The sequence below is a fragment of the Furipterus horrens genome, unplaced genomic scaffold (genome assembly GCF_987537825.1).
Source record: "Furipterus horrens unplaced genomic scaffold, mFurHor1.1.pri manual_scaffold_4, whole genome shotgun sequence".
Taxonomy (NCBI): Eukaryota; Metazoa; Chordata; class Mammalia; order Chiroptera; family Furipteridae; genus Furipterus; species Furipterus horrens.
The window spans coordinates 32,737,065-32,763,389 of NW_028327174.1; the positions used below are offsets into that span (position 1 = coordinate 32,737,065).

Consider the following 26,325-nt stretch of genomic DNA (forward strand, 5'->3'; position numbering starts at 1 on the left):
TGACTCCTTTCTCATTCTCTGTGAATCAACATCGGGGAAGGTTAATGTGATTTTAACTCCTACATGAAATGAGGACTTGACCAAGGTCTAACCTGGTTGCATTTATATTCACTAACCTCATTTATTTGGGGAATGGAGATATTTTAGTAAATCTCTGTGTATATCTTTTTTTAAAGAAAGAAAAACACAACATGAATTGCCAAAAGTCAAAAGGAATACATTTTATTTGTAACAAATGTGTATATGTAAAGGATTCATTAAGATCTAATACTGACTGAATTGTAATAAACTTGGCACAAGAAACTCCAACAGGTTTGTTACTAAGAATAAGATTCACCATAAAATTGGTGTTGGGCTGAATTAGCTCACTCAACCCATTGATTTGGTTTCATAACTTAATGTTGTATACAATATACAATTTTGAATTCCCATTAGCCTTGAGTTTGATACTATGGCACAAACATAAACAATATGACATAGATGTTCATAATGAATGCAATTTCATTTAGGCAATATTCCTAAAATAAGTTCACTGAAATATCATTACAATGTCCTCTAGGTTAAAGCTACAAAATAATAATTGTTACAGAAGAGAGAGAATTACAGAGATGAGATTAATGCTAGAAATGCTGCTGGGAGAAATATTACATATTCAAAATACTGTAAAAAATAATACTTCAGGAAAATTATACTTCTCAAAGCTGGAAATAAATTTTGTAATTTAAGTGACTTTATTTAAAATAAAGGGCACACCAAGATGCTGGAATGCCACACCAGTGGTAATGTAATGTGAAAGGGTATCTTTTCATTCTACATTTCACCAAAATACCAGATTGTGATCACCTGATATAATTTACCTATTAGGTGTTTTCACCTTAGAATGATTATGTTTGTCATTGCTATGACACAACAGAATATTTCTACATGATCACCAGAGAATATTGAAATAACAACATTTGTCTAAAAGACACGATGGTCAAAAAGGCAGGAAATAGATTCATCTCAGACACTATTTATTTTAGATAATCCCTCACCTCCTTTGTTGTACATTAGTGCAGTTTATAGGATACCCATAGTAATATGCTCTCTGAATAGAAATAATCTCCTTGCCTTATAAATATCCTGAAAGCAGATATATAATTCAGCTATTCAAAAATTGTATACTTTCTTTTATTAATAATTCCATGTTACCATCAAATATAATAATAATAGTCTCTCACACATGGCACTTAATGCATTCATAAAGTGATTGCTTCTCACTGAAGAAAATGTCTGCTTTCCACATCGGTAAAAAATATTTGTGTATTGCACAAGCACTGTATCGCATAAAATGGAAATTGGTTTCAGTTTCCATTTGTATTAGGAATAATCTTCAAAGTGTCTTGCTAGTTCACTGTGCTTCATTTTCTCTGTGAATAGTTCATCAAATACTCTCTTCTGCTTTGAAGTAAAGTAGTTTATCCAATCTCCCACTGCTCCTGGAAAAATTGGAAATGTATCAGACAAGAACCAATTTAAATGTATAGTAATCACAAAAGAAATCTCTCAGATTTATAATAAAATATGGACAATTTCACCTCTTAGTGATAAGATGATAAGGGAATTATTCTTTTCTTCATTTGCTTATCTGTGGTTTCTAATTTCTTTAATAATAGTTGCATGTCAGTTTGTATAGTTTAAAAAGTTATTTCTTTAAGAAAGAAAGATTAAAAATACATAAATGTCCTAGGTTTTACAATAGCAGGCAAAAAGTATCTCATCTAAACCTAATCAAAACATAAAGCAGATAAAGTGAGTATAATGATGCTTCATTTACTTCCTTATCTGTGCACCTCCAGAGCAGTCGCTGAGCTGATGACATTACAGGGTGGTTAATTGGTCTCATTTTCAGGAAGTTTATTTTACAATATTGATAACAAAGAGTTGAAAATATAATCAGTTGCTTGCATGGCATTGCTTCTAAAAAACCCCACTTGGGGCATAAGGTCAGTTTCAATATTCTTTGGTCCTTCCTGGTCTTCCTTCCAGTTTCTGATATCAATTCACCTAGACCACTGCTGTCTTCTTTGTTTGACCTGACTTTTTTTTTTGCTTGGTTTCTGATTTATTCTTTTATTCTTTTCTTTTACTTAAAAAAAAAAAAAAAAAACCTTTTAAAAAATAAGATAGTAACTATATATCGTCGTCGGCAGCCGTCCGTCTCGAGAGACGATGGTGTAGCTTCTTAAGAGTCTATCTGCACCACCGAGAATGGCTGTGCAGTCCGACTCGGGAGTGACACGGTATCTGTCTCCTCCTGTGTTGAATCGACATCTTGCGATGACGCTGAAGCTACAGAGCCTGGGCAGGGTAATATGGAGGGTCTGCTGTTGCCCATGCAGCAGACCCCCCCTCTCTTCGCAGCTGAAGGGTCCAAGGGAAAGACGGAGTCAATACAGCTTGGCTTCAGGTGCGCCGCAGGAGTTGCCGGTGTTGACTACAACGTCAAACCGCCTTAGGGACTCCGGCTCCGGATTTTCTGTCGGGGTTTACTCCCTTAGCCTTTCCCCTGAAGAGGTATGCCGCAAGGCAGCAGAGGTTTTTTGGAGTCAGAGTTTTCCTTCTCTGATGTACCCTGACTGGAAGATCGAACCAGCGACACTTAGCTCGTAGGCCGACGCTCAATCCACTGAGCTAAACCAGCCAGGGCAGTAACTATATATGTAGGTTAGAGAAAATACATTTAAGCAAAGAGGATAAAAATTTAGGAAATTGTCCTCAGGTAACATGACTAACAAATTGGCTGGTATGCATTTTTCCAGATGTTCTTCTTTGCAAACATATAAATGCATATAAACTACACTTTAAGTCACACAATTATAACCTAATTTTTCCCACTTGTTATAGTTTGATCATCTTCTCTTATTAGTATTTATATGCCAACAATGAAAGTTATGGTGAGTAGTGTAACAGTGTTTGGATTCAAATCTTCACTCTACCAGCTACTAGTTGTGTGTCTTTGGATGAGTTATTCAGGGACTTGGTGTCTCAGTAAAATGTGGATAACATAAATATTATCCTCAAAAGTCTGTTGTCAAAATCCAGACAAACCAAATAATGTCCCTGGCACATAGTAAAGCACTCATTCAATACTAGCCATTTTTACTCCATAGATTTTATGACTCCATAGTATGTAAACCCATGTATGGATGTGATTTAATATGTTTAACAGTTTCTTATGAATAATATTTTAAATGCATCCTTCCATACTTCTATAATTCTCCCCCTAGAGTTTAGTATGTCAGAAACCCTAGGACTTCCAACACTTATGTGGACTATCCTTGCTTGTCACCTTATCTCCCTGGCCATCATAGTCATTTTCTAGAGTATCAGCTCTATTTCTGAGTTTAAAGTAAAGACAGCTGCAGGCACAAATACGCCTCTATTAAGTGAAGAATATCTATGTGCTCCGAGGATTCTGAATCAATGACTTCAGAAGCTCCTTTGAAACCTTTACTTTCAGAGGATGGATCCCCTTCCTCCCACCCCATCCATCAAACAAAAGAAATAAAAGTGAATTGTCTCTATTGACCCATCCTTGTGTTTAGTTCCTCACATAGTCCAAATTTACCAACTAGTGCTCATGGTGACTAGTATCAGTGAAGATGTTTCTACTGTCAACCTTCTGTGCTTCGTTAGATACACTATGAAGAAACCACTTTTAGATAGAATGGAAATGCATTAGAACAAATCTTGTCAGCTACAACTATGTCGATATGATTTCTCCTGGAAATATTTCCTAGGGTCAGAGATAAACCCTATTATCATTACAGTAAAATTTCTCAAGTTAGTAAGATAAGATGTATGAATACTGAGAATTTGCTAATCAGATCTCAAGCAGCAGTGATAAATGAAGTCAGCAGTAGCACTGGATGCCAGTAACCATCATTTCTCATTTCTCATCATCCTTTTTACCATGGTCCATCCTAATCTCTTTCTGTTTCTCACCCTTTTGTTCATTTTACCTTCCTTCATGCAGCCTTTTCTAAATTCTTTCTGTCTTTGCTTTACCTTCTCTTTCCCACCTCTCCTTTTTCTTGACCCTGTCTCTCTCTCTCAAGCTCCCATATTGTCTGACTCCCATCCTCCACTATCAAATGTCTTAGAAGAGTGCTCCTTATTTGCTGCTCCTTTCTTTATTTCTCACCATTTCACACCCTTCAACCTGGCTTCCCTCCACATTCTCAGAATTCATGAATGATAAATAAATGGTCATCTATGACTCTGGCTTTCTTCCCAATTCTGGCTGATCTTTTTTCTTGGCTTATCTTGGGGCTGTTTCATTGCCATTGATGTCAGGTCCCCAGGTCCCCCCCCCCAACTTCTGTCCTTTTCTCCAGGAGTCCTTCTCACTTACCCCAAACAACTTTACCAAATTACACAACCTGCTGATGGCTCACTGACTTCTCAGGTGAGCAGCACTCAACAGTGACTCACTGCCACTGCCCAGATTATGATCATTAATGTTTCATACCTGGACTACTACAACACCTCTTTGCTGGACTTTCTGCTTCTGCTTTCATCCTTTTCTAATTAATTTTCCACATATGTCTGACCATGTTAGATCCCTTATTTAAAGTACTAACAGACCATGGAGAAAAAGACCTTGTGTGATGTCTATCAAAGCTTTTGCTATCTGTCCCTGTTCTCTTCATCACCCTCATTCTGCTTTACACATCATGCGCCATTCTAGCACATGAGAGACTACCTGCTCTTCCTAGAAAATATTATTCAAGACCTGGCAAGGTAGCTCAGTTGGTCAGAGCATCATCCTAATACACCAAGGTTGTGAGTTCGATTCCCAGGTAGGGCACATTCAAGAATCAATCAATGAATACATAAATCAGTGAAACAACAAATTGATCTCTCTCTTTCTCTCTCCTCCTCTTCCTCCTCCTCCTTCTCCTCTTTTCTTTCTCTCTCTAAAATCAATAAATAAAATGTAAAAAAAAAAAAGTAAAATACAATCCAGTTCCATGCTGGTTCTGAGCTTTTCTTCTTGCTGTTAGATTTTACTACCCAACCTCCTTCTAAGTTACATGATAGGAATTTGTGGAGATTTATTTCCTTCTCTTTGTGTCCCCATGCAGAAGAACATCCTTAAATGACAATCCAAGCTGTCTCTCCACTGCTTACTTATGTATAGCAAGTTATTTAATTGGTGAGTTTGGGAAAAGGCACTGTCCACACTTATCAGTTCCTTTCTGTCTCCTGAAGAAAACGTGTAATGTAACATGTGACTGCTCCAGTAGTGGGACAGGACTACATTTGATTGACTATGATTTAGAGTGTGCTTATAAAATTCAGGATAACTTATTAGCAAACACACTGGTTTGCAGACCGGAGACACATTCTTTGAGTAATTTTATGATTTCTATCTATTTGATACCTGTGTTTTTCTCTGAGTTGGTTCCTAACTGGGCATGGAAATCTCAAAGTCCGTAAAGAATGCAATTCAAGAATTTCATTTAATAAACATTCACTAATGGATGATAATGTGTCATCTGTTGTGCAAGATGGGGTGCACTATGGTGTAATAAGGTTAAAAAGGTAAAATAGCCCTCACTGGTGTGGCTCAGTGAATTGAGCCCTGGTCTAAAAACCAAAAGGTTGCTGGTTCGATTCCTAGTCAGCGCACAGGCCTGAGTCATAGGCCAGATCCCCAGTTGGGGGCATGCAAGAGGCAAACAAACAATGGTTTGCTCACACATGGATTTTTCTCTCCCTCTCTTTCTCCTTCCCTCCCCCTCTCTCTGAAAATGAATAAATTTTTTTTTTAAGGTAAAATAGCACTACTTCCAAATATAAGCCCCAGACAAAGCACCAGATCCTTTTCTGACTTACCTTTCCTAAACACCAAACTCCTATTAGATGTGAGGGCACAGATGGTCTTATTCGGGTCGCAGTTTTCTTTGGCTGCATTATTTTTCATTTCCTTGAATGATGATTTCCAAGCAATCTGATTAATTTCACTTTCACTCACATTTATACCAAGGAAAGTAGTTATTTTCTTTATGCTTTTAGAAAGATCCTGAACAATAAACAAATTTAAAAAGTGTTACTCATCAAAATACCAAATTCATTCCCTGAAACCCAGAAACAAAAATCATTGACTTCCCATATTAACTTAATTTGCATTTAATTTTTATTGTTGAAATGTTAGGAAAGACTTACTTTCTTCATTTCTTCATAGAATATAAATAGAATGTTTTTATCATTTTTTTGGTCTTCCCAGCTTAAAACATGATCAAACCAGGATCCATACACAACTAGAAGAAAAGGGAATTGTTGTGTTAATATTTATTTATTTTTATTTTTTGTATGTTTTATTGACTATACTGTTACATTTGTCCCAATTTCTTTTCCCTTTGCCCACCTCCACCCAGCACGCCCCTCCCTCCAGCAGTCCCACCCCCCCTTAGTCCATGTCCATGAGTCCTGCATATAAGATCTTCTCTACATCCTGTTGTGTTAATATTTAAGCATTATGGCTTTGGGCTTTGGGTTCTTCCCACTTCAGCAAAGTTGTCAAAGCAAGGCACATACAAATTAGACTCTGGAATGAAGACGTTTTCCTTAGAAGAGCTCAATTTCACTATTGTTCCAACCAATTACAATATTGTGAAATGAAGCTGGACAGTGATATCTTTTAATAGGGCTGTGTGCATTTTTTCTTATTTTTAGTAAATGGTTTTTATTCTCAAGAGAAATGACAACAGAAATACAGTGATATAGATTATCCCAATATGTGTTCTGATAACTATGCTTTGGAACTTGGGTGAAATGGAGAAACAATGAGGATTTATCATTTTCTTTTTGTAATGTGACATGCTTTTCATAATTAAAAAGTTTATAAACTTCCCACCATCACCACTACGAAAAAGAATTCTATTCAAGTATCTTAGTTCAAGGTTGAGAAATATAGGCTTAATGATTTATCAGTAGTTGATATTGTCTCTTTAATGCTTTGTTAATTTGACAGACTTAAAAAATCTCCAGGGCTTAAAAGTAAAATATTATCATGCAAAGTAACCTCTACAGCAATGGTGATTAAAAACAGTGAGCAACTTCTTATTACCACAAAAAGTTGAATAGTTTGACAATCTAAAGCATAGAACAAAAATTTTAAGTACTACATATACATCTCTCCATGAACTTTATCATACAGAGATTTAATACTGGTTAGTTCCCAAGTCATAAAAGAGCTACTCTACTAGCAATTTCCTAAACATCTGCTGACTATTGATTCATTTAATAAACATATTTTAGAAGCCAGACATTGTGCTTATATACATTTTGACTTTAAAGCTTTAAATAAATTAAAATATAATTAGTTTCAAACTAGTGCTATTTTTCATGGCTTTGGCTCCTGAGGAAGCAAAGGGCAAGAAAATAATTGTAACATATTTTTGAAACAAGGATTTCTGGGACTACTGTGGTATAGTTAGAATCAGCCCAATTTTCTACTATCCCTTGGACCCAAAAGATTATATAATAACTGGTTCTTAGAAGAGCCATCCAGATGCTTCTCTAACCAAAAGGTAGGTAGGGATAGAGACCCAAAGTCACACTTTGTGTGTGGGGTGGAGGATGGGCTGGGTACTATAATTGACCTTGCCCATTATGGTTATTTAATAGAAAATGTATTCCAATGTATCCAAAATAGATTTAAGAATACATTTTTGGATCCTAGCCTGATCATAATTTGAGAGCCAGGTGTTCAATTATTAACTAATTAATTTATACTGTACCTTGCTCTAAAAGCTATCCAAAATAATCTATATAAATAAATTGGCTGCCTGTTCCTTTGTCACTAATGTAGGAAATTACAGTTTGGGTTAATTTTTTTTTTTTTTTTTTTTGAGAGAGAGAGTCAAGGACTAAGATCAAAGGCAGTACAGGACTTGGAAGGTAGGAGTTTAGGTAGGAGACAGCAAAGAAGATTCAGAGACGCACCAGATAGGCTGGAGGAAGTGTAGGGCAGGGCAGGGCAGGGCAGAGCAGAGCAGGACAGGGAAGGGAAGTGAAGGAAAGGACAAAGTGAGGGAGAAGGAGGAATGTAGGGGAAGGGAGGGAAGGGAAGAGAAAAAAGGGAAGAGGAAGGGAAGAGAAGACAGGAGGGGAGGGGAGGAAAAGCAAGGCAAGGAGGGGAAAATGCAGGGTCAGGAAATAGGGAAAAGAGTACAGTGGAGAGGAGAGAAGGGACAGAAAAAGAAAATATTTTTTAAAAAAACAACAAAAAAAATCACAGGGGCTCAACAGAAAATGGAGACAACAGAAAAAAAGAATTAGTGAACTTGAAGATAAAACAATGAAAATTATCCTGGGTTAATTTTTTAATCAGAATCCTCACTGTCTAGGTCATGAGTAGACCTATGGCTTTGAAAGAAAACGTAGTTTCCAAAAAAAAGATCTGAAATCTTGCTTTTGTGGGAAATGCTTTTCCCAATATCCTTCACTTCATTACAAAATTATTCCACCACCTCCTGACCTTAATTAACATATGACTGGACAGCCTTCCTGCTATCCAAAAGTAACTCTCCTTCCCCTGAAATGGCCTTGAATACAAATTGCCCTTTCTCAACCAACTCACATATTTTAGGGAGAGTGAGTCAGCAACATCTGCCTTCTATGGACTTCCAGAACTTCCCCTCCTAGATAATCCACGCTCCTTTAACATGTCCTTTGATTATACCACTCTTTCCATCCTGGTTGCAGTCAGAAATTGACCTTCTGATCTCTTTCCTACAGTCACTGAAGACTTTGACTTTGGATTACAATTTTCTGTGTCGTCTCAGTTCCTGCTACCAACCGCAGTAACTTTAATGGACCTTTCTGCAATGCCCTCCTTTGACTAGTTTCATCCTTTTCTACCTTTACTTTCTTCCCTTTGTACATCCCCTTAAGAACTTTTTCACCAATACCATCAATTTTCTTGTCCCCTTAGAGTTTATCTTAATCACCCCTCCCTGCCAAAACATTCAGTACTGGATTGAAACACTCCACCTTCTTTATAACTGACCTATGATTGCTGAGTCCTGCTGAAGAAATTCATAGCACTCTGTATTTACACCACTGCGAATTCATTTTTCCAGCCTTAAGGGCCCCAAGGCTGCCTGGCAAACCAATTTGTCCTGCATTATCACATTATCCTCTTCAGCTGTTTCAAAACTCCCATACTTTCTGCACACCTGCTGTCCCACTCTTATAACCAGTTATAATGAGCATCTTAGTGTCTGGGCTCTAGAAAGCATTTTGATGATAGATAATCGTGCAGAAAACAAAACTCACTGGTATGAAGTGGCAGAGGAACTATAGTTTTAATATAAACCTGGAGAAGGGCTGGCTATAGTGGATAAAAAGTAGAATGCTAAGATATTGTTTCACTGAAATATTAATCTTCCAGGACATTACCAGAATAGAACTTATAGTTACTGTTTCATTTAAAAACCTAAATTGTATCTGTTAACTGTCTGACGGATAAATTAGATGATTAAATAAATCTATCGCTATCTTTATCTTTACTGTACTGTCTTGTCATATAATGTGTAATTATATCTATGTTTTGAAGATGGGTTTTGGATATCCTGATGCCTCACTTGTAAAATAATCTTTCTAGATAAATATCTACTTTTAACATTTCCACCTGAATGAGAAATTATTTAAGTCTTTGTGTCTTTAAAAGTCACGTCTAATAGAATAAGTCAGTAGATTTTTCCAGCAAATTTTAGCCATTACTTAGTTTGAACCTTTAAATAATCCTACAAAATATATTATTTTTCTAGTCCTATTTTATATTAGGAGTCTGAACCTTAGAACGGTTAAGCTATTGTCCAAAATCACACATGGAATGAATTATTATCAGGACTTGATCTCAGGTCTTCTGGCCCTATAGCCTGTTCTTTCATGTTGTCACTTGCAAGAGAAATAACCCTCCCCTCAAAAGTCATTGAAGAACACCCCTGAAACACAGTCATATACAAAACACACACACACACAGGAAAACAAACAACCCTGTCTTATAAGTAGTAAAATGTTCTCATCCAAGTAAATTTTTTAAAAGCTTGAGTGATTCAGTGACTGTTCCCGGTGTCTACAGGGTTGGTCTAGCCTGGATTACCCAGCTGTAGAAGACTTACAAGTCACACCTCTTTACAGCTAAAAAAATCTATTAACTCACCTAAGAAGGTGTAAAAGAAACACCTGAAATGTTTTTTTCCAACTTCACTCTGCCTTTTCCCAGATACTCTCCTACAACGGCTGATATTGTGGTAACAGAGGTAAATGCTCATGACACTAGTTTGCTCCCCTGCATATGGCCTGGGTTGGCCTTTCTGTGGCTACATTCATAGAAAAAGAATCTCTCAAACAGAATCAATCAGACCATACCCTGCTGCTGCTTGGCCTTCTGGGCATTGCAAAATTATGGAGACATGGTCAAATCAGAGCTCTGGCAGCGGGGAGGGAGGAATGGTGAACCACAGTGTGTAATAAGGGGGGACAAATACGGCATTTTTTTCCTTGAGAAAAAGCAGGCCCAAGATCTGTTTTAAAAATATAATTTATGTATTTATACTCCGCTTATTCCAAAAATGGAATTGAAGCAGAGTGAGGCATGGTAACTATCTTCAAATATTTAGAAGACTAACATGTGAAAGAGGAATTAATGATCGAGCACAATTTTGTGGCTGAACGAGTTATGTCACAGTGAAAGAGCAAAGATTTTGGAGCTGACACCTGAATTTATATCTTGGCTCCGCTCCTTGTTAGTTACACATCTATGGACAAGTTATTTGGTCTCCCAAGGTCAGCATTTTTATCACCTGTAAAATGACAATAATAACGTCTACCTCAAGTGGTCTAGTGAGGACGAAAAGAGATCACGTTTGCATAGCACTTAGTGAAGTGTCTGCATGACATGGTAAGAATTATTTTTAACATTTAGAAATACCAAGATGAAATGTGTTCTTTTAGAGCAAGAGTGTGGAGTGTGAACCTGTTGTCAAGGTTAAGAAACTCAAGCTTAGCATCTACAATTCTTAGAGATGTTATAAAGGTGATTCAGTCAGTAGGTGGGTGTTTTAAACAGATGACCTTTAGTGCCCCTGTCATTTCTGAAACTTTATGATTCTACTACATGTGTGCCATTAAATGAGGAAATACAGGAGATGGAATAGTATATGGATAGCATATTAGCATATTCTTCCAAAGGTAATATAGCAAAACAAAGCAGTAAATCCTGCTGCTGGTGACTTCCCAACATCTTCATGTTAAGGTTATACTTGCTGTGGTCTCTATTAAATTAACAAAACATAGTAATTTAATGTAAAATACTGAAACTAGCAGTTAAGATCTACTCTAAGCCCAGTAAGAGAGAAAATTCTGGATACACACCATTTCTAATTCATATCTCTTTTAAATTCAGTATTATCTTTGGGTGTTATTTTTGTTTACTATACTTTGGGAATTCAGAAGGTTTTTTTTAAGTGCTCCAGACCCCACTGAGTCATTTAAAAAAAAGTGAATTAATTCAAAGGTCATGCATGATAGCAGGCCCAACATATGCTACACAGCTCAATCAAATGATATATCATTGTGGTAGTCTCAGGATAGATTACCTTCCGTAGTTTTTATGAAACCAGGTGCCAGATGACTAATTCTTTCACATTTTGTTTTATTGGGGGAATTTGAGGGTTTTTTTGTGTATATTGTTTCTTCGTGTTTTATTTTCCATGCAGGTATATAAAAGGCAAGTTTCAGGCTACCTGTTTAGGTTTCAGGTGTATCTCCATTTGGTGCATAACTATTTCACTGAAAAGACTGACGCTATATGAAAAACATAGATGTTTAATCAGCATTAGGCTTAATAAGAACTTGCTAATATGTACTGCCCATGGGTGATAAGAAAGACTGTGAAGAAGCGCACTGAGAAAGAATTGCTTAGAAGTAAAAAAATCATCTATTAAAGGATGTATTTCTGAAAGTAGGCATTGGAATCTATTTTAAACTTTTGGAAAACATTTCCATTTAGAGTAGAGAGGTTCACTGTATGTTATGAATAAAAACCATTGTTGTATTTACCATTTCCTTTTAGGAATAGCTCCAAAAATGCAGCCCAGGTTTCAACGCGAGGCAGATTAGGGTTATCTCTGTAGTAGTGGAATAGAGAAACAGCTGTGTCCTTTGGATTCCTAACGATGTAGATAATCTGTTTTAAAAGAAATCAATTTATTTTTGGGTGGAAATAGCCACAACACAAAACATTTCCTAAAAGAAAGTAGGAGATGGTACTGGAAATATCAGAGAGAACACTTTGTAAAGTATATGATTGTCTAACCAATATGCTGTACACTAGAAACTAATACAAAACAATATTGAATGTAAAAGGTAACTGAAAAAAAAATTTAATGTAAAAAAAAAAAAAAAAAAAAAAAAAAAAACAGTAGGAGCTAAACTTATCTGTGCCAGTCATGATTTTTTTTTTTTTTTTTTGGCAGCTTCAGCTAATTATTAAGCACAGATTTAAGCCAGTGTTTCCCAGCACTGAATGTATATATAAACTGTCAGGGGATCTTGTGAAAATGCAGACTCTGATTCAGGAGGGTCAGGATAAAGCCTGGCCACCTGCCTTTCCATCGAGTTCCCAGGACATGTTCACGCTGCCAGCTCATCAACCACACTTTTTCACTTTATGTATTAAATTTGGTCCTCATTTCTTTGGGGTAGATATGAGAAACCCCTAGTCATTTATAGGATGAGTTTACTTTTTTAAATATCCATTTATTATAAAACATGATTCACATACAGTATAATTTCTTACAAATTGTCTATTTTTATTTATAAAAAGAATTTTCTACAATTTAATCCCCCAAAGCATAGGGAATCTGAGATATCCTACCAATTTACACAAACACTGTAAAACTGCAATTTAATTCAATTCAATAAATATTTATATAAAACCTACTGTATACCAGGCAGTGTGCAATGCTCTAGGTCCAAGGCATATAATCATGAGCAAGACAGAAATGGTTCTAGTCCACTCAAAACTTGTAGTCAGGTAAGGAAACCTCTTGGCAGCGCAGGGTTCTGAGGGTAATGATAAGGAAGTGTACGGTGCAATAGGAGCATGTAAGAAATTGTAGGAAACCATGTGATCAGCTGGATATAAATGGACTATTATGCAGTCATGATCCACACTGCATGAGGACCAGACGTTCTACCTGATTTTCAATTGACAATCAGGGTGGACACATTTCCCGTAGGTAAGACAGTGTTTACTGAGTCATTTTAATACCTATCTATCTTTCTGTAGTGTGTTCATAGCTCAGGTATTTGCATGACCCACATAAACAGCACCGACTCCTCTTTCCTCGAGGAATGTGTAAAGGCCACAGTGCCCAAGAATGAAGAGCCACCTTAAATCCGCCCCTCCTCCTTATCCTCTCTTTGCCCCAATAGTTTCTTGTGGAGTAACCCACAGGCTTTTTTCTAACTGCTCTAGGCTTTCTGAATCCCAAGACTCTAAGAGCACAGTTTAAAAATCCACTGCCTTGCCCTGGTATCTCTCTAAAATTAATTTTTAAAATATTCACTGCCTTGCCCTGGCTGGTGTGGCTCAGTGCCGGCCTGTGAACCAAAGGGTTGCCAGTTTGATTTCCAGTCAGGGCACATGCCTGGTTTGTGGGCCAGGTCCCCAGTTGGGGGCGCACGGGAGGCAACCACACATTGATATTTCTCTCCCTCTTTCTCCCTCCCTTCCCCTCTGTCTTACAATGAATAAATAAATAAAATCTAAAAAATAAATAAAATAAAATAAAATTCACTGCCTTAACAAAGTGATAAAATGGCAGTATTGTTAGCCATCCTGTTGGATATTTGGAAGAGAGGAAAAGAGAGAAGAGTTTTTAGGGCCTTTGAAGAACTCCTCAAAGTTACATGTCAGTATTATCTAGTGGTAAAGACAATGAATACAAGCCATTAATATATATTTTGCCAAAAGAAGTTAAAAGAATGTATTCTGTAACTACATATGGTGACAGATGTTAAGCAGACTCATTGTGGTGATCATTTTACAGTATATGCAAATATCAAATTACTATGTTCTACATCTGAACCTAATATAATGTTGTATTTCAATTATACTAAAAAAACACACAAGAAGGGTGTACTCATATTCTAATAAATCATAAGAAATATTTGGAAAAGTTTGAGGGATATGAAGGCAAGGCAGAATAGTACTCTGGAAAAAATAGATATTAACTAAATATCATGAAATGAGTTGAAAATATAAATTTCTTGTAAGAGAGTTTGGAAACACAAAAGGAGAGACAAAGGTTAGGAGAAAAATATAGGAGGCCTAGGAGGGTTGTGAACTGGTAGCGAAAGGTTGGAAGAGGGACTGCTGGAGCAGGTAGGGCTTGTCCAGCCCCAGGCACTTAGGGCTGGGCCATCAGCAACAGAGGACAACTCATCCTTTTGGGAGACCAGGGCCAACCAGCGTCTCAGTCCCCATTAGAGGTCATCTTAAAAGGGTTGGACCTTAAGGCTGTACCTTTAAAGAACTACCCGAACCATTCTGAGCTTCAGTTTCTCTGTTTATGAAAAGAAAAATACCCACTCCTCTGATTTTTGTAATGTGTTTATAAAACACAGCTCAGTCTCTGGGAGTCATTTGTTATCAATGTTACTGAATTGACTCGTAAGGGCTTCTGAGCTCATCAGACTCCTTTTCTCCCCAGATCTCTCTCTCTCTCTCTCTCTCTCTGTCTTAGAGACAGTCTGCAATGGAAGTGCTTGGTTGAGTGAAAATGTAATCAAGTTAGTATACCTTCACCTGTTCTGATAGATTTGCTGGAAGTAAAGGCAAAACTCTGACATTTACCTCTTGTTGACTGTGTTTACTTTTCTTTGGGCAGAAGAATAGATGGTGTGCATAGAAACATTGTGGTCATAGAGTTATAGGAAGATCTGCTTTGATATGTGCACAGTTGACTGATAGGTTATTTTTATTATTTTTGAAATATGGCTGGCATTTAAAAAGGGTTCATTACTGGGACCTTTTTACAATAAACACAGATACCTCACCTTTGTTTTTCAGATGTTTGTTTTTTTATGATCAAAACAGAATTTTTGAAGTGCTCCTTACACAGACATTTGTAAAGAAAATAAAACCCAACTGTAATGTCGTACCATAGAAAGCCACATGGCATGTTGTTATATTTATATTTGGACTTTTTTTTCTGTGTGTGTGTATATTATAAGTTAATTGAGATAATTCAGTATATATGTTACTTAAAACATACCTTCTACTTAATTTTATTCCATAAGCATTTCTCCATGAAAACATAACTTTGAATATAAAGTATTTGGAATATAAAATATTCTTTTAAATTATAGTTAAGTTTTTAAATCATAATAATGCAGTAACTTTATTTTTAAAAGTTTGAGATAACTCTTTTTTAGCATTTTACACACAATATTTCTTTCTTTCTTATATAATTCCTTGCAAAAATGATAGATTAAATAATTAAAATAGCAAGGCAATTTTTCTTTCTCTAGATATCAATATTTAAAGCAAAAAGATTAAAACCAGATTCAGAATAGAATAAGACATTGTCTAGTGTAATTATAGTTCACAGTCCTTTCATTGCTGAAGATTATTAAAATAATTTTTATGAGCTAGATACCATGGTCACACCTATACATGTATTGTCTTGTTTAATCTTTCCTGTATGAGATTGATAACATTACTCCTGTATCAAATGAGGAAACCAAAGCTCAGAGAGCATCAGCAATTTTCCAAAGTCACATATCTTGAAAGTGGCAGAGCAAGAATCCAAGCTTGGTTTTGTGGTATTCCCCAGATTCCACCCTTCACCAATGAACTTACCTTGCATTGTTTTTGTTTAACATCCATGGGTAGCATGTTATAGCTCAAATGTGTTGGAATAACTCTTCTCTTACAACACATTTTCAGCTCTTCAAATTTAGAAATGTCTCCCAATTCAATTGGAGATGTTAGAGTAATTTCAGCATTGGGAATGTTCTCAATGACTTTTGCAATCCAGTGAGTGCCTTCACACAAAAATAAAATGAAATTCATTTTTAATTAAATGGCACTTTTGATTAAATGAATATAAAAAAGTTAACATTAGGTTATAAAATCAATGAATGTATTGATTTTATTATAAATAGTTTTACCGCTTGACACCTATCGAAACCTGTTGAAACACTTAAAATGTTAATTTATTATGCAGGAATAAAAGCGTTAAGAGGTATGAGAACTGCGTATGCTGTTTCCTCAGCATGAAATGCTCTTTTGTGCTACAACTCATTTCTAACACCTTCTCCAATTCACAGATTCACAGACCTTTCCATACATAATTCCTATTCGTCCTGCAAGCTCTTCATCTTGCTCTTCTGAGTCCCCACTCCTCTGGAATAATTGCTCACCTTTCAGGTGCCTCCAAAGTAACACACACCAGAGTGTACTTGCCATCGCTTATTTATGTCTATCTCCCCAATTCCCATTTGAAGACAGACACTGGATCTTACTTTTGTTTGTGTGTAAATACAGAGAAGCTGTGCAAACAAAGCATTAGAACAATGGACAAATGTATATTCAAACATCACAGAGATGCAAGCCTGCTGCCTCCAAGTCTGGGAGGAATACCACTTCATGTTTACATAAAGCAAATGCGGACATGCTCCAGTGTTACAGACACTAGTAAATGGAAGCAGGGAAGCAGAAGTTTGGGTGAGGGTGATGTTTTGCTCATTTGAAAGCAATGTCCCTGAAGAATTTAAATCAGCTTTAGTTTCCATTGACCTCATTGCTATTACAATTTTACAGCCAAAGAAAAATACAAAATTTAAACAGTGCTCTCATTTGCATTATATGTTTTAAATTTAAGACTATTTTATGTTATAATGTTAATTTCTTAAATATTTATAATTATAATATTTATATAAATGTGACTCATATAATAGTGATAGTTGTGTTACTCTAACAAAATATACTGATTTCTTCTGATGAAGGAGAGAGAATACATGCTTTTGTGCTGCTGAAGGAGACCTCCTGGCAGCTGGTGGGAAGATATTAATTTATAGGCATCAATATGTACAGTGGAAACCTTATTTATGGTTGTTTATATATGGTATAAATTAGTCACCTGTTCCAAGAACTTTAAAAGTATCATTAATTAATTTCTAACCTATCAGTTTAAAATAAGATATTTTATTCACACAGTAACCTATTGCATAGCAAGAATAGTGTGGTATTCTGGAGGCACTCATTTAATTTTCATTTTCAGCAATATTTTCCAACAAAAGAGATACATATATGGTTTTATTTATTCTCAAAAACACCCTGGGAGACCTGGCCCTATGTGAACTCTGCATCATCCAAAGGAAGCATTTCTTGGGCCTGACTTACAATCCAAAGGACTACGACACACATACAACTAAAGAGAGCTCGACCCTTAGTTGCTGAATCCAAAATAGCAGGTATATGCTCAATCACACACATCTACTATTCTAGACATAGCAACAGGCAATTGGATATTGTATAACCTGGTCGCCTCTAAGAATTAAAAAATAACATTAATTTTAATAATAAGACATAAACTATAATAATAAAAGTATTAATGGTTCTTATTAGCCCATAAGAAAAATTTATTTATTTATAAACCAATCATTGATTATAAATAAAACAAACACTATTTATCACTATGCCTGGCACAAAGTACAAAGAAAACTTTATAATCTTATAGATATTATGCTTATTATATATGTCAACATTTGTATGTCTTCATGAATAAAATAGAAACAAGAGAGTAGTAAAGCTCTAATTTCTCCAGTTGAGTTTTTCAAAGCACATTTTTTTCTTCTCTACTGTCAAACTTTTCATTAGAATGAGCAGTTAGAATAATTTAGTTTTCTGTGAAAAAGTCTGAAAAAACAAATGTTTTGTAACAATAATAATACTTATTACTATTAGACATTTACAAAATGCATTAAAATGAACTTTACCAGATTTTGGATAGGAAACCAGAAACACATCATCTTCTCTTGCGTTGAAAGAATCCAGGGAATTTAGAAGTTCTTTTGAAGACATAGTAGAAAAGAGGATCTCCTTGAATTTATGAAGAATACTTGACTGGTTCTGGGATGACATCTTTCATCAAATCTATCAAAAATTATTACTAAACACTAACTACACAAGGCAGAGAGCAAGTGTGGTCTTAGCTCAGTAGCAATGTAATCTTAGAATTACTGAGTTGGTATTCCAACTAGAGGAACATATATATACCTTTGGCAATTTTCACAAGAGTAATTTTTAAACCATAACCAAGCCAAAGTTTACTGTGAAAATGATGTTATCTGAATTTCACTGATAACACACATTACAAAATACTTCCTCTACTTGTCACTCAAAATAGTTTACATACAAAGCTTTCAAGCTATTAAAAAATGAAATCATTTAGGGAACTAAGATTAATCAAATCCTTTGGCCTGAATAAGGAAAGACTTTTAGTGGCTACAATGGATTACGTCACTGTGGAAATGATTGGGAAAATTGAACTACTTGTTAATATTAACACACAGTAGAGGAAGTAGCTAATATTGCATTTCGGGAAGAGGAGAGTAATAGAATGAGAGAAAAAAAAATTCTAGGAATTGGCAGATAAATGTGTGATTAACATAAACCTCACAGGCAATAAAAGACAACATGAGTATCAGAAAACCAAAGCCAGAAAAGCAATGTACACAGCTTTTTTTTTTTTTTTTGAGTATATTTTATTGATTATGTTGTTACAATAGCCCCAATTTTTTCCCCTTTCCTGCCCTCTGCCCAGTATCCTGCTTCCCTCCAGCAGTCCCACTCTACTTAGTTTATGTCCGTGGGTTGTGCATATAAGTTCTTTGGCTTCACCCTTTCCTATATTATTCTTAACATCCCCCTGTCTATTTTGTTACAACCGATTATGCTTCTTAGTCCCTGCACCATTTCCCCATTTCTCTCCCTTCCCCCTCCCAGCTGATAACCCTCCAAATGATCCCCCTACCTATGATTCTGTTTCTATTCTGGTTTGCTTAGTTGGATTTTGCTTTTATTTTTTAGATTCAGTTGTTGATAGTTGTGAGTTTGTTGTCATTTTAGTGTTCATAGTTTTGATCTTTTTTTTCTTAAGTAAGTCCCTTTGACATTTCATATAATAATGGCTTCGTGATGATGAACTCCTTTAGCTTTACCTTGTCTGGGAAGCACTTCATCTGCTCTTCCATTCCAAATCATAGCTTTGCTGGATAGAGTAATCCTGGTTGCAGGTTGCCTTTCATCACATTGAATACTGTTTGCAAGTCTCTTCCTGCCTGCAAAGTGTCCTCTGAGGAATCAGCTGATAGTCCTATAGGCACCCACCTGTAGGCAACTCTCTGCCTCTCTGTTTTTTTCTTCCTTATGATCCAAATCATTGATTTGAACACCGTTTTCCTTTTCTTTACCATTGGTTTTGTGTGGATTTTCCTTCATTTCACTTAGCATAGCCTTCACTTCTTCTTTTATGCGTTTGCCGTACTCAAGCATATCTGTCAAGTCTGTGAGCATCTTTATCACCAGTATTTTGAATTCTGCGTCTGTTAGGTTGGCTATCTCCTTGTCGCTTAGTTCTCCCACTGGAACCTTGATCCGTTTCCCCTTTTGGGCCATACTTTTCTGTCTCCTCATTCTGACAGGCTCCTGTGTTTGTTTGCCTCCTCATCCCAGGTAGAGCTGTCGCTCCTGTTATGTTGTAAGGGGTGGGGCCTTATGGATTCGTCATACAGGGTGGCCTGTTTCACCATGTTGTGGCACTGTATGTAGGGGATGGGTCCGAGAGGGAACAATACTGCCAGTCCAGCACTCACCCCTTTTACAGGCACTTCTCCCACTTCTGCACCAAACTGGCGCCCCGCTAGCTGCTGCCCTGGCCCCAGAGTGGGTGGGTCTGCGGAAGTTGTAGGACCATGGGGGCCCTTTAAACTAGTGGACTCTGCTGAGACTAGCAGTTTCTGCCTCCACCCCAACCCCCACTGGTCTGCACAGTCAGAAGCAATGAGACTTGATTTTCCCCAGAGCTGGGACCTTGAGCTTCGAGGTCCAGTGAGGAGCTGGGAATGTTCCCCAGGTGTCCCTCCTGACTTTTTAAAATGTGTGACTGCTCTTTCCACTGGCCTGCCACTGCCGCCGCTGCCACCACCACACTGTGTCCTCTCCGGCCCGGATCCACCCCTCCTACCTGTCTGAGTGAGTATTTCTTCTTTGTATCTCTGTCTGCTGGACTTCCATGTAGTTTGATTTTCTGGAACTTATGGTTGTTTCTAGTGTTGAGGTAATTGTATTCCTTCTTAGTTGTGGAGGGAGATGGAGCATGTCTGTCTACGCCTCCATCTTGGCCAGAAGTCCTACACAGTTTTGTTATACTCTGAGTCATTCTTAATTTTTGTCACTAATATTATTATCTTCCAGATTCAATTAGATATGGCAATGAAGTGTCCAGTTACTTCTGTGAACTGCAGTTGAAACTTTTTTGTTTGCTATCTAACCATTAAAAGAAGATGTATGCCAACAAAGAAATGATCATCATTTTAATTGAGCACAAAAAAAGTAGAGGTCTACTGTGTAAGAAATAACTAAAGAAGAAAGACATACGTAATAGTGGAAGAAATGAAATTTAAAATGATTATCTACACATTGTGAACAAAATGGAGGTTCTAAGGGAAGTAACCTCATGGGGTGGTCTGACCATCAATTCCTAAGTAGGCAGGTCATGGTAGCCATCAGGCATATAATTTTTCAGTGAAATGTTTATCTTTGCTTTAAGCAAGCCTTGTCCACTGTTTCTGTGCATCTATGTTAATACACATTTGAAACAAGCTGTAACAACCCTAAAGAGAACACATTATCTTAACTACCCTGTAATCCAATCTCCATGTGACTGACTCCAAGAGAGCCCCTAATATTTTTGAGATTACATTTTTTATTTATTTTTACTATTTTAAATTGAATCTATTGGGGTGACATTGGTTAATAAAATTATATAGGTTTCTGCTATACAATTCTACAATATGTCATTTGTGCATTGTGCTGTGTGTTTATCAACCCCACTAGAGTCTCTTTCCATCACCATGCCCCCTTTACCTTCTTCTACCTCCTCCAACCCCCTTCTCTCTGGCAAACACCATACTGTTGTCTGTGTCCATGAGTCTTTACAGTAGTCCCTCTCTATATTGCGGTTCACTTATCGCAGCCTCCCTGTATTGTGTGATTTTTAAAAATATTATATTTAATTATTCATCGTGGATTTTTCACTATATCGGGATTTTGCGGTACTGTATACATATGTTGTTAAAGTTACATAGGTTTAAGAGTGTAGAGTATGTTTAAGAACATAAGTAGTGTTTATAAAAGTGTGGAAAAGGTTAATAAGGGAGTGGGAAAGGTTAATAAGGCACTGGGAATGGTTTATAGTTTGTGGGAAGGGTTTATAAAGCCTTAAAATATATATAAATAATAAAATAAATGTAAGGTTCCTACTTCGCGGATTTTCACCTATTGCGGGGGGGGGGGGGTCTAGAATGTAATGCCCGCGATAAGTGAGGGAATACTGTATTTTTGTTTGTTTGTTTAATCCCTTAACCCATCTCACCCAGCCTTTACCTCCCTCATCCCTGACAGCTGTCAGCCTATTCTCTGTATCCATGAGTCTGTCTCCATTTTGTTAGTTTATTTTGTTCATTAGATTCCACATGTAAGTGAAACCCTATGGCATTTTTATTTCTCTGACTGGCTTATTTCACTTAGCATGATAATTTCCAAGTTCATCCATGCTGTCCCAAAAGGTAAAATTTCTTTCTTTTTTTATGGATGAGTAGTATTCTACTCTGTAAATGTACCACAGCTTTTTTATTCACTCACATAATCTTTTTTAAGTTATATTTTATTGATTATGTTAATAGAGTTGTCCTGATTTTTCCCCCTTCCTCCCCCACCCAGCACCTCCTACTCCCTCAGACAATTCTCACAACTTGTTCATGTCCATGGGTCATGCATGTAAGTTCTTTGGCTACTCCACTTCCTATGCTGTACTTTACACCCCCATGGCTACTCTGTAACTACCTATTTGTACTTCTTAATCCCCTCATCTCTTCACCCATTCCCCCGCACCCCCTTCCATCTGGCAACCATCAAAATGTTCTCTGTACCCATGATTCTGTCTCTGTTCATGTAATCTTAACTATTCTGTTGCTTCCTCCCACCTTTATGTAATCTTCCTTACTTTTTCTCTTTAATCTCAAATCCATAAAAGAAACTTCTGTGCTCAGAAACATTTAGATCAGTCTGTTGAGATCTTGCTTCCAGGTATATCTTTGTTTGGCTCAAATAAGTATAAAAAATCTCTAGAAGTTTTGGGTATTTCTTATGTTGACAACATGAAAATTCCCAAGAACCCAGAAACAATTAGAATAAATATGTAAATTGAGTATGGTTGCTGGATTATGAGATTAATACATAAAATTAAATTGTATTTCTATATTTTAGCAACATTTAAGTCCGAGTAAGTAAGTAGCTGCTTTTTCATTTGTTTGGTTGTTTTGTTTTGTTTTTTTTCCCCAACACAATGTTCTTAAAAACAATATAGGTTTCTGTGAATATTATTGGTGCTCCCTCTCTGAGACAAAAGTCACACCCATAAATATGTTCAGCATAAGCCACATCCTCCTTTGGAATGAGTATCAGGGTGCTTTGAGATGATGCCTTTGAGATTTTTAGAGGCTTTTTATCTAGCAAATAAGATCTGAAAGACAGTCCCTTAATATACTTAAAAGCCTCTTGTCTTCCTATGAGGTCTATGAGATAGGCACACATTTTAATCTTTCTGAGGTCTCAACGAGGATCTTATGGCCACATTCTTGACTTCATCTTTACCCTGACACCATGTTTTGCTGGTAGTGTCATGGATGTGATCTTTGTTTTGAGATCATGTCTTACTTTGAGAACTTTGTGCTAGTTAGAAAGATTGTCATGGATCCTATTTCCACTGAATTCTAGAAAAAAGCTCAACAGTTCTTTCTTTGGTCCAGCTCTTTGTTTTTCTACTTTTTATTATAGGCACTAGAAGAAGTCAGTTATCATTTTCAACATTCTGCCTCAAAGTCCTTAGCAAAGCTATATGTTTGTTAAGTACTCTATTTTCCATACTTACTCAGGGGCTAATTGTTCTGCCATACATAACTTATACCCTTTTTCATTCAGTCTCCAATAATCACTTCCTCAATGGCCTTCAAGAGTTTGAAAATTTTCCTCATGGTTTGTCAAGCTTCTGTTCATTGTCCAGTCCCAAAGTCAATGTTACATTTGTCAACATAAAAAGTTCCAAACCCATAGAGAAATTTTATGAGCTAATTTGAGCCAAACTGATGACATATGGTTGGTGAGGAAGATCTCAAATGCCCTGGAGAATAACAGTTTTGCAGCTTTTATGAGTTTGAAATTAAGGAGGTAACTAGGAAGACTAAGGATGTGGAGGTGGGAAAAAGCATTTCAGGATAGTTAACAAGATTATGTGCTCTCTTGAGTGTGGATTGGCCTAATTTCAAAGGTGTGTTAATCTAAATGCATAGAAACAATGAACAGGGCTTGCTTAAGGCTAAGTTGAACCTTTTTCTAAAAAGTTTTATTCCTGAGGTATGACTACCTATAACCTGCCCAGTTAGGAATTTATAATCAGATGATCTTGTGATTTCCATAGAATCCCTTTTCTTTTGTCCACACATATTTTACGTTTTTGTTACAAAACATCTCACATACAGGTATCAATTTCTGTTTTATAATTTATTTGCTGAATAACAAACCACTCCCAAAAAGTAGTGTTGTAAGACAATAATGTATTATATCTCATATAGTTTATAATATTACACTCAGCTGAGAAATTCTCATTTGGAGTCCAGTTAAGGCATCTTACAGAAAGCTTGGCTTGGACTGAGTAGGGAGCCAAAAAAATGGCAAGGTGTTTTCATATATAGGACTATGAAGAAAGAATGTTGGGATTTGTAATCAGGATGTAGGATGTACAAAAAAAAATCCCCAAAAACCCAACATGAAGTGCAGTTACTGTTTATAGAAATAATAAACTCAAGGAAACAGGTTATTTTTCTTTCCTCATAGTTTTTTGATGGCAACTTTAAGTGCCAGGATAAAACAGATTCCAGAACAGGAAATGTGAAGAAGTAAGAATAGTAACTGGCAGAAAGAAATCAGATAACAGGGCAATATCAGGAAAGGTTCATAGGTAACACAAGCAATAAAGTCATAAAGAGTGCAGTGTCAACGTAAGAAACCTCCAAACCTGCTGGGAATTTTTTATAAGGGTTTATTTGAACCAAAACTGACGTCAGTTGCTGAGAAGCAAGATTTCAAATGTTTCCAAGATTGCAATTTGTGTGTTTTTTTTTGTTTGTTTGTTTTTTTTTTTAATTTAAGGAAGATTATAAGAAAGAAGAGGAAATCAAGTCAGGGATTGGATTACAGGACAGTTAACAAGATGATATTCTCTCTTGAGGTTGGTTATGCCTTCGAGGGGTGTTACTTCTGGCATTTTAAAAGTGTATTAACCTAGATATACCAGGACAATGAACCTTGGCTGGTTTGGCTCAGTGGATTGAGCGTCGGCCTGCGAGCTAAGTGTCGCTGGTTCGATCTTCCAGTCAGGGCACATCAGAGAAGGAAAACTCTGACTCCAAAAAACCTCCGCTGCCTTGCGGCATACCTCTTCAGGGGAAGGCTAAGGGAGTAAACCCCGACAGAAAATCCGGAGCCGGAGTCCCTAAGGCGGTTTGACGTTGTAGTCAACACCGGCAACTCCTGCGGCGCACCTGAAGCCAAGCTGTATTGACTCCGTCTTTCCCTTGGACCCTTCAGCTGCGAAGAGAGGGGGGGTCTGCTGCATGGGCAACAGCAGACCCTCCATATCACCCTGCCCAGGCTCTGTAGCTTCAGCTTCACTGGAGAGGACACTCCAGCGTCATCGCAAGATGTCGATTCAACACGGGAGGAGACAGATACCGTGTCACTCCCGAGTTGGACTGCACAGCCATTCTCAGCGGTGCAGATAGACTCTTAAGAAGCTACACCATCGTCTCTCGAGACGGACGGCTGCCGACGACCAGGACAATGAACAGGGCTGGCTTAAAGCTTTTCAGTAAAAAGTTATATGCCTGGAGCATGACCGCCCACCATGACCTGCTCAGTTAGAAATTTATAATCAGATTATCCTTTGAGGTTACTTTCAGTAGAACTCTTTTTTTGTCCACAGTAGATATAAGTGAACATGTGGCTATGTTGTGACACTAATGTTTCATAAGTGTATTTTTCTTTTAGAACACTTTCTTTTGAAGCAACAGTTGCTCCAAGGCCAGAGCCAGAAAATACTCTTTTAACATATTTTATTGAGCACTTTCAATGGGCCAAACATTGTTCTTCATAAGACTGAAAAAGACATGATTTCATGGAGAAAATTCTAGTTCAAGGAGACAGGTAATTAAAAAAAAAATCAACATGAAAATATCTAGTAACAATAAATAAAATAAGAAAATTAAAACCATGGTGATACAAAATAGAATAACTGTGGGACCACTTCATTTTGAATGGTCAGGGAAGGTTTCATTGATGAGGGGCTGACCTTTATTTACTACATGGAAGGGGTGGTCCTCATCAAGGTTCTAATCATGTACTGTTGTAAAAGAGTATCCCCTCGGGCCAAAAAGTACAGATATTGAAGAATTTGCTGAGAGCTCTGATACTGTTAAGTTGCCATCACCAGGACAACAAATTCTCAGCTGAACACAGATATAATATATATATTATAGCAATGATTAAAATGCAGTGTTGGTGAGTGAAAATTTGTTTTAAATTTGTTTACTTCATTGTTTGATTTTTCTCTCACGGAGTGTTTTCTTGCCTTTGCTATAAGTTGAAGGAGATTCCTGGCAAAGATGGAGTAACAAGGAGCTGGCTTACTTTCCAACTTGAAACAACTCAAACATAAAACAAACAAATAAAAAATATATATGAAAATATAAGGAGCAATGATATGCAAGACCTTGGACGTTGGGCAGTGATAGTCTATACAGCAATACTGCCATATGTTGCTTATTACATGACTCAATCAGAGAAGGAAAACTCTGACTCCAAAAAACCTCCGCTGCCTTGCGGCATACCTCTTCAGGGGAAAGGCTAAGGGAGTA

General features: G+C 36.8%; 1 protein-coding gene across 1 annotated transcript; it reads right to left on the reverse strand.

The window, feature by feature from the left end:
• Nucleotides 1-218: 218 nt before the first annotated feature.
• On the reverse strand, nucleotides 219-18,297 carry LOC150011488 (sulfotransferase 6B1-like). The gene is made up of 6 exons (XM_090275482.1): nucleotides 18,070-18,297; nucleotides 15,929-16,113; nucleotides 12,121-12,247; nucleotides 6,214-6,308; nucleotides 5,884-6,070; nucleotides 219-1,478 (listed from the first exon to the last, which is right to left on the reverse strand). Exons 1-6 carry the CDS (start codon nucleotides 18,212-18,214, stop codon nucleotides 1,360-1,362), a joined length of 858 nt encoding a protein of 285 aa, XP_090131608.1. The 5' UTR covers nucleotides 18,215-18,297; the 3' UTR covers nucleotides 219-1,359.
• Nucleotides 18,298-26,325: the final 8,028 nt, after the last annotated feature.